We start from the raw sequence: 9,829 nt of genomic DNA, 5'->3' as shown, positions 1-9,829 counted from the left end.
TTATGGATAAATCTTAATAGTTGGCACCTCTATGTATTTACTGCAAAGTTTGTTTTTGCTGTATCCATCTAGTTTTTTTTTAATAACAGTCTCCTGAAATTCTGAAGGAATTCTGAATGAATATACATTTATGAATTAAATACAGTGATAAAATATTTTGTTATACCTTGGGAAATTTCTGCTTCACAGGGTAAACATTCTCCAAAATGGCATAAGCTTTTACAAGAATGGTTACCACAGTTTAATGTTTTATCACAAATAGAGTCACAGGTTTCTTGGTTAGACTGCTTACACGTTGTTGTCTAGAACCAAATAAAAAGATACAAGATTAATAAAGTTTTGGAAACATATAATTGTTATAAAGTGAAATTTATTTGGATTGTAAAAAATTATTTTGGATTGCAAAAAGTTATAAAATAAAATTTTAAACTCATTCTTTTGAAATTCATAGCATTTTTTTTTCAATTATAATCAGCCAAAAAGTTTACTAGTTAACAAAAATGGTTCAATATCAGGAAACTCAAATTTTTCATATTTAATTTTAAAGCTAACTTTAAAATTAGGATTGTAATAAAAGGTCTTTTGTTACTGAAGCTTTAAGCAAATTTTTAATAACTTTTAATTTGGTCTACTACATTAATCTTATATTTAAATTAAGACACCTCAGAACCCATTAAAGTTACTATGATTACTATTTACAAGACACTCAACTGTATTGTTGCTTATTTCCATGCAACTACCTTTCTTTGAACAGTATTTTTACAGATGATTAAAAGTACAGATGATTAAAACTTGCCCAACAGAAATTTGATAGTACTTTATTTACATTGCACTAGAGCGCTACAATGGGCTATTGACACCCGTCTGGGAAATATTCCAGAAGAAGATCTGGAAAAATGCTGTCACAATTTTAATTCTATGCCGAAAATTTCTAACATTATCTCTTTATTAACCACAGAAGCTTAGAAAATTTGGGGTGATAAAAAAAAAAAAAAAAACTGGAAAAAAGTTAAATAAATAAGAAAAGATCATAAAATTGGTGCAAAATTGTTTATTCTTATTCAGGGTGCGAAGCCAAATCTTTCAACAAAAAATAAGCACCTTTTAAGTACTATTTAAGCACTATATACGTTAACAAAATGAAAAATAATTTTCAGAGTTTAGATGATTATGAGAAAATAACTAGTTTCTGATAAAAACACTCTTTTCTTGATTATATTAGCCGTTATAAAATGATCAAGAGATTTTTAGGTTTGATATCAGAGGGTGGAAAATGAAGTCTGAAATTGAGAATATCTTGCAAAATGCAGCAGTTACACATGAGAAGGCAATAATCTCACTAAACCCAGCTCAGTAGATGCACATACGGACTCGTGAGTATTTCACCAAACATATAAAATTATTAGCGCTTATGTACGCTATGGACCGAAGGTATATGAAAAGCAACAATATGAAAAACACACTTTTTTTAAGGGCTTTTAATTAACGAAAATCGAAAATAAGCACCTTTAAGCACTTTTTAAAAATGCTACGCACCACGTTTTTAAGAAATATAGAAAAATTAACATTAACATTTAAAATGACAGATAAAATTCACAAGAAATTGCAATGAAAAATACAATGAATACAAAAAGATATATTAAATAAATAAATTTATTTAATACCTTGAAAGTTTTACCACATCCACAAGATTTTTGCACAACAATTACACAGGTAGGGCATGGTCCAGGGTGACATATTTCCTTGCAAAGATGAGTACACTCTGGCCTTTTCCTGCTGCAAATTTCCCCACAGCTATGAGGAGTGATATGGTAATTTATCTCAGGATTCTTTTGCTTCCCACAGAAACAGTAATAGTCATAAGGAACTTTACTTGTTAAGCTCTGACAGGCAGGGCAGCGCCACCCTCCATCTGAAAGGAACAAATAATTACATTAAAACTGAAAAAAAAAAAACTCAGATTTCAAATGAATAATTTTAACTTTATAATTAGATATTGAATAAGTTTTTGAACAATACTAAGGTAAAACAACATTAACTCACAAGAGTCATTTTTTAAAGGTAACATGGATTTGACCATGTCTGAAATAGTCTTATTTCAGTTTTACCAAGTCATTAAAAAAAGAAATAGTCAAGTATAAATTGGGAACAGTTGCAGTGAAAAAAAATACATTTTTATATTTGTTGTTTCATTAGGCTGTCTAAAAGAGCAGCTAGCACTTTTTTACAACTAAACCTTAAACTTAAACCAAAACCTTAAACGATCGAGCATCTTTTTGGAAGAACCCTAAGTTTATAAATAAAATTAGCAGTTGTGAAAACACACAAAAAAAAACTACTAATTATTTTGATAATATTTAATGTGAAAAACAAATTCATTGTTTTATCAATTAAAATCATTGGTTATATTCTATCAAACAGTTAAATTTGTAGGTCTGGAGCAGTATCAGAATTTGTTTATGGTGTATGCATAAGTTGGATAAAGTACGCTGTTATAAGAGAAGCATAATTCTAGGATTGGATCATTTTATTTTGAATTCAAAAGTTTGATGAGAAATGATAAAATTTTTATTAAGGCAAAAAAAATTATTTTTTTTATTGGTATTTTGCTTAAACAATTTCATGAAATGTAATGACATGTTTAAAACATTTAAACTCTGGGAACCTACCATCAAATCTTAGGGTTCCACAGAACACTATTTGGGAACCGCTGTTCTAAAAGTTTAACAAATCAAATCTATCTAAGAGTTGGCTATTCATGTATTAATGCAGAGAGAAAATTTTTAATCTCATTTTAATTTTTTATATTTATTCATGTTTATTTTTATTTATACATCTCCTTTTTTTATATACATGCTATTTAATTTCATACCTATTTCTTTATACTAAATTCATAGAATTAAGGACTATGATTAGTTTTGAACTACCTCAGACCAATTAATCAAATTTAAGGTAATGGAAAATATTATACATTTCATATTTTTAACAAAATTAAAATTGCATATACAGTAGGGAACCAATTATCCGGAACGATCGGGACCATCGCTATTCCGGATAACTGATTTTTCCGGTTTTCTGAATCGCTACAAAAAGCGGTTTTTTTCATTGTTAAACCCAACTAAAAATATAATTTTATTTGGAAATAATCTTAAAAAGAAGAAAAAACGATGGATTAATACACTAATGATTATTTCCAAAATGATGATAAGGTGAACATCTTTCAAAAAGAAAGAAAAATCCTAAAATCTCATGAGGAAAAAAAAAATTTTTTTTTTTTAAATGGCGGGAAAATGTATCGAATTTCGTTCCGGTTTTTTTGTTTTCCGGTTTTCTGATTTCCGAATAACGGGTTCTGTACTCTGGGGTCTGTCTAGGTTTTTCTGAAAGGTACCCATTTTGAGAAAATTTAGACATAATTTGTGAAAAATTAAAAATTATATTAAAAAATCAACACAAAAACATAGTAAAAATATAGATTTATCGTTTCTTAAGGGATACAAGAATAAAATTTTAAGAAAAAGTATTTTGTGAAACTACCGTTTTTCCTAAAATTGAATTTGTGAAGGTACCGCTAAACGGTAGCAAATTCGACCTGGACAGACCCCTGGTACTGTATATATCTATGAATAAACATACAAATTAAATTTTATGTTACAGAATTGCACATATTTTAACATTTCTTTATGACTTTCTCATTCAAAAAGGCAAAATTGCTCCCTGAAAATTACTTTGTAGCCTTTATTTACATTATATTTAAAAACAAACCTTCAACAGTAGCTGCAGGAGAACGTGCCCATTTCCTAATGCATCTTAAATGAAAAACATGGTAACAGCTTAAGCAATGCCACATCTGGTCCTTTACTCTGATTGACTCACAACACACTAAGCACTCACAATCGCCTTTACTTAAATGCTGGATCAACAACTCTGAAATAATATATATTAGGTATAAATAATTTAAGAGACAAATAGTTTAAACATTTCATTACTAACAAATACATTAAATAGAAAAACAGCCAATAAAATTCATAAATATAATGTAATTCAATTTTCTAAAAAATTTAGTAGTAATTATATATTCATTAAACACATCAAAAACTTGTATAAACATTCATTAGTTAAAAAACTAGGTATTATATAACTACATTAATCTCTCAGACAGGGTTTAGCTTAAAACAACACAACTTTTATGAATTCTCTTAAATTTCCATTTATGGGTCTATGAGACAATTTGTAATACGTCATCAGATATTGTTATATTGTCAATTTGACTAATAAAACAATGTTCTGCTGTTAAGTGTTTTTTATTTATTTATTTTTTCTTTTTTTTTTATAATGGTCTGACTTTATTTGTAAATGAATAAAATGAATCTACACAAGAGTTTAGTAGGTAAGGCTTCTTTTTCATTTATTAAACTTTTCATTATTTTGGGTATTTATCCGTTATAGAGGCCCGTAAAAAATAACCCTACTATCACTGATGCCAGTAATTATGGCACTAAGTAATATACTAGGATTGTGTTAATAGGTAATGTAATATTACCCTTAATGCATATCACATTGCTTATTAAAATAATATGGAAATAAATAAGGAATGAAAATTCAGATTTTAGACCGAGCAAAATAGAAAAAAAAACATTTGTTTCCAATTTAAAAAAAATAAGTGTGAAGATGTTAAGATGGTCAATAAGTATCAGTAATATGCATGCACTAACAGCTAAGGCCAGGTGTCCGTAATCTATGGATAGGTAGGTATATTCGAACTTCAGACAATTCTAGATAGATGGGTCAATAAGTATAAGGCTTTGTAAAAAATAAAAACTAAATAATTAATTCTAGTTTAAAATTATTTTGCAATTTAATAAAATTAAAACAGGGATAAAAAGACAGCTTTTTGCAACAGAGCAAGATCCAAGTGCTTAACAAATCCATACGCTAAACCAAAAGTATGTAAAATATTAGTGTCTTTCTAACCTTTAACCATCTCGTCAAAAATTTACAATAAAATAAATCCAAAAGAAAAAATTAGTAAAAGTTATAGAAGTATTCATACAATTTTCAGATTTGAATTTTCTTTAAAATAAAATTCAAAAGATCAATATAAGATAAATTACTTAAATTTTTTGAGATGTATTGTGTCAGAATCTCATACTTTTATCATCGTCTCAGTATAAAGGGCAAACAATAAAAAGTTAGGAAAGACTCCATTAAATAAAATTGAAATTTTTTTAATAATAAATAATATAGAAAAAAATATTAAATGAAAAAGTGTTACTCAATTCAATACAAAAATTTATTTATGATTTAAAATTAAAATTATGAAGTGTATGAAAACTTCGCAGAACCAGAAGACACTTTATGCAGTGTCCACCTTACAAGATCTGTATTTAAAAAAAAAAAAAAAATTAAAATTTATTTTATAACTTTTAGCTAAATGTTTAAATAAAATGCATCGAATGTTTTTTTTTCAATTCTCATAATATTCAAATAAAAAAAAATTAAATGAAAAACATAACTTAAAAAGTTTTAATCAATTAAGTTTTGCAATTAATACTACATACTTTGCATCAAGGGAGAAAAAAAAAACAGTTTCTTGCATTTATGTATGAAAACGATTTTTCTAAGAACTGTAAAAAAATAATTTTTAAAACTTGAATGCAATCAAAGTAACATTTAAGCCTGATAATAATCATTTAGATAAATGTTTAAAATAAAAAAAAATTTCTTGAACAGGTCTAAAAAAAGTATAAATGCACTGAGAGTGTTTGTTTTTCTTTCTCAAAGGTTTTTAAGCTCCGCTTATCTTTTTTTTAATTTTAATGTCAAGCTGAAAAAAGATAAGGATTATTTATAATGCAAAGAGCTCCACACAATTGCTTATACTCTTAAAATCAACTAAATTAGACTTTAAATAATAAAACTAAATATTCTAGCTACTTGTGATAGATTATAATCTTCTGAATATTTCTAATAAGAAACTATGAAAAAATCTATAATATATAAAACATTTAGCTTTAAATGATAATAATAAATAACAAATCACCAAAGAAACATAAAATTAAAAATAATTATTTTTAAACCTGCCCTGCTTAAAAATGTTTGTGTTGAAACTTGTTTACAGCAAAATATATCATCCTATTTTGCAATTATCTTTTTTTAATAGTAATTACTCAGGATAGCAAATGTTAAAAAATTATAATAAATTATACATAAAATCAGATATTATAGTGCAAATTTTTTTTTATAGAAAGCTATAAAAAATTATTTGCACTATAATATATAGTAATGACTGCTTTTTAGTGAGCAGATTTCAAATGGAGAGTAATTTTTTTTTCCAGTCACATATGGATTTTTCACAAAATTGACTTAGAGATTCCATAATAAAATGCCTATTGTACAGATTCTGAAGTAGATAAAAACTATCACTATATAGTCATGTGAGGTATTACATATGTATATTTTTAGACTGAATTGAATGACTGTGAAATCAAGTTGATAGGACAAATAGTTTAGAAGTTATAAAGGTTTTAGGAATAAAAAGTGTAGTTTTGTATTAACTACCAATTTATGTGTCGTGTGTTGCTGTACAGGCTAGTACAGACATTATTTTATATGAATTTTGTTGCATTGAACTACATGTGACAAAAACTAAGTCATCAGGATTAAAAAATTAAAAGTTAAGGAGATTCTTATACATCAAAAGTACAACTTTGCTCTTATACTTATTTACATGTTTCATGCTGTTATATAGAAAAGTAAGACATTTTTTATTGTGTATTTTTTTATTGCTAAATCTAATAAAATTTAAATTAATGGGACTAAAAGTTTTTAAGCTATGAAGGTCTTAGGGGCAGTTCAAAAAGTACGTACATCCCGAAGGGGGTGGGAGATTTGCTATTTTGTATGATGGGGAGGGAGGGAGGTATTATACAAAGTATGTACATTATAAGCATAACACACATTTAAATTTGACTTTTTTCTACACATGTATTATACATATGTTTGTTCTTGTGTTTTTTTTCACACGGCAACCACTTGTTAGAATGAGCAAATCAGTTCTCAAAAAAAGTTGTCTCGTAAAACAAAAAATTGCAAACACCAAACTTTCCCCGAAACTTTTTCTGTTACCATCCTGAAAACATCCTCCTGCAATCACAGCACTGCCACCCCGAAACCCAAAACCTTTAATTTTATTTAAAACATAATTATTTTAATTTTTATGAAAAAGGGGTGTAGACTAATAAAATGTACATACTCTAAAGGAGGGGGGGGGGGATTAAGACCTTATGTACGGTAATGTACGAAGGGGGGAGGGGGTTAAAATTTCTCCATTTTTGTGTACGTACTTATACATGGGGGGGGGGTATAAATTCAAAGTTGTAATTTTCTTACATAAACCCTGATTTCTTCTAAACTGTTAGTTTTATTGACTTAATTTTGTTTTAATTTAACTTAACATAAAAAAGTATACAAGGAACAACACATAAGTAGGTGTAGGTAATAAAAATAAATAAATAAATAAGCAGAACATTTATAAATTCTAAAGTACTAGTTTTATCAACTAGAGGTAGGATTCAGCTCAGCAAAATAAAATACATCACATCTCATTTGTCTAGATAAAGATATCAAAAGTTTCTTCTCTTGGGCTAAGAGCCATTTTCAAGTATAATCTATCAAAGCAAAAAAAAAAAAAAAAAAAAAAAAAAAAAAAAATATTACAGTACAGAACCCGTTATCCGGAAATCAGAAAACCAAAAAACCGGAACGAAATTCGATAAATTTTCTCGCCATTTTTTTTTTAAAAAAAAAAAACATTTTCCTCATAAGATTTTATGATTTTTCTTTCTTTTTTTAATGATGTTTACCTTACCATCATTTGGAAATAATCATTAGTGTATTACTTCAGTGTTTTTTCTTATTTTTAAGATTATTTCCAATTTTTTTTTAGTTGGGTTTAACAATAAAAAAACGGCTTTTTGTAGCGATTCAGAAAACTGGAAAAATCAGTTATCCAGAATAGCGATGGTCCCGACCGTTCCAGATAATTGGTTCCCTACTGTATTTAAAAATTTGTTTTGATTGATTCACTAAAACTAGCCTAAATACCATCAGTTTAAGCTAGAGGTGATAATTTAGGACACTAAATATGCATCCATGTCGTTAGAAGATAACAATACAATAAGGTGGCTACTAAAATTTAAAAAAAAAAAAAATACTAAAAAAGTTTGACAAATTTTCAATTTATGAGACAATGGTATGTGAGCGAATGCTTTTATTTCCTGAAATCAGTGTCTAAAAATCTATTAGAATCAGTTCGTTGCTTCTAGAAAATTTTTTTGATATCAGACTTGCATTAAATTGTACTTGTTAAAATATCAAACCGTGACGTATGAACTAAGATTCAATTTAGATTACAAGTGTCACAAAATAAATAAACAAATAAAATTATTTTCAGTTTCAAATGTATTCAGTAAATATTTGATCTGTATAAAACATTCATTGTGATGATTACAGTCTTTAAAAAACCCTTTTTAAAAGGTATTCTATAAAAGTTATATAAAAGATAAATAAACAAAATAAATATACCTCTTTGATTTGCATCATTTTCTTTATACCTTGACAGCTTTGAGCTGCGACTTTCTTTATTAAAAACTCTATTAGATGAAGTGTTTATTTTCTTTTCATCATCGATTCCTGACGAGTAATGATAAACATCAGTTGGAGAAGCAATTGCATCATACTTTCGAGAATTCGAATGAGTTTTTCTTTTGGCATTATCATTTGTATGATTCATACTTTCATACGCATAATCCCTATTGTAATCAAAATCATAATATGTCTTTTGCTGTTCTTTCAAAACATGGGTTTGATCTCTGCTAGGGGGGTAGGAACAATACAAAGAAGTGTTTCCCGTGTTACTACTGCTTTCAAATGAATTGTATGATCGTGAATGAGGTATAGCCTTATTTGCATGCCTCCTGATATAACGACCATCGACGATTTCACCTCTTTGGGATGCCGCTTTTGATTCTTCATCATAATCCAACTTCTGATCTGACTTTTTATAAGATTCAGTATTTGCTGAAGGTATATTTTTACTTTTTGAATGCTTCCAACTTTGTCTTACCTCTGTAGATGAATTTCGAGATGTAGAAGGTGGATTATGAGTGGACAATTGCGTAAATTGTTCATTTTCGGCATAATTAGATTCACCGTTTGTAGAATTCGATATCCTTTTTCTATAATCAAATTTATGAAGTGGTTTTGAATGATATGCATTACTACTGGAACCATTGTTGTGTTCTTCCGATCTAAACTTAGCTTTACTAGAGTGATTTCCATGGGACAGGCGATTGGTCGCATCTTTTGGAATATATCGTTGATTTACATAAGATGGAAGATCATTATCGACTATGGCATCCTCGTTTATGCTAGAACTGTTTGAGCAGTCAGAAAAAGGTTGATGACTAGATTTATTTCTTAAAGCAGTTCTTTCTTTGCCTTCATATGTATTGGATGCAGCTGAACTATCAGTAGCGGCCAAGTCTGAGTTTTGATAGTATTTTTTCTCAGAGTTATAGTTTCTTGGATGACCCCTGTTATATCTCATCCCTCTTTGATTTCTGAAATATCTTGGATTGAAATCTGCTCTTGCTCCTCTTCCTTCACTTGATTTTGGCTCAGCCATAGCTAGAAAATTTTAGTTCATTAGCTATCATACCAAAATAGAAAAATGGAAAGAAAAAACTATCAGTTGACTTTGTTAGTTGTTTCCTTCATTTTTAAAGAAAAGCAAACAGTACAAAAGCTGTAAATTCATTTGCAGCTT

General features: G+C 28.0%; 1 protein-coding gene across 1 annotated transcript in view; it reads right to left on the bottom strand.

Moving 5' to 3' along the window:
- Nucleotides 1-9,829, bottom strand: part of stc (nuclear transcription factor, X-box binding stc) — a 34,937-nt gene that overhangs the window by 22,877 nt on the left and 2,231 nt on the right. The window contains exons 2-5 of the mRNA XM_016074307.3: nt 8,587-9,690; nt 3,766-3,927; nt 1,665-1,912; nt 167-302 (exon numbers count right to left, since the gene is read on the bottom strand). Of these exons, the coding sequence (XP_015929793.1) occupies nt 167-302; nt 1,665-1,912; nt 3,766-3,927; nt 8,587-9,688 (1,648 nt within the window). The 5' untranslated portion in view covers nt 9,689-9,690. The remainder of the gene's footprint in view (nt 1-166; nt 303-1,664; nt 1,913-3,765; nt 3,928-8,586; nt 9,691-9,829) is intronic.

Source organism: Parasteatoda tepidariorum, chromosome 4 (genome assembly GCF_982258835.1).
Source record: "Parasteatoda tepidariorum strain Cologne lab strain chromosome 4, Ptep-v5.0, whole genome shotgun sequence".
Lineage (NCBI taxonomy): Eukaryota > Metazoa > Arthropoda > Arachnida > Araneae > Theridiidae > Parasteatoda > Parasteatoda tepidariorum.
This window is presented reverse-complemented; position numbering and strand designations above follow the sequence as displayed.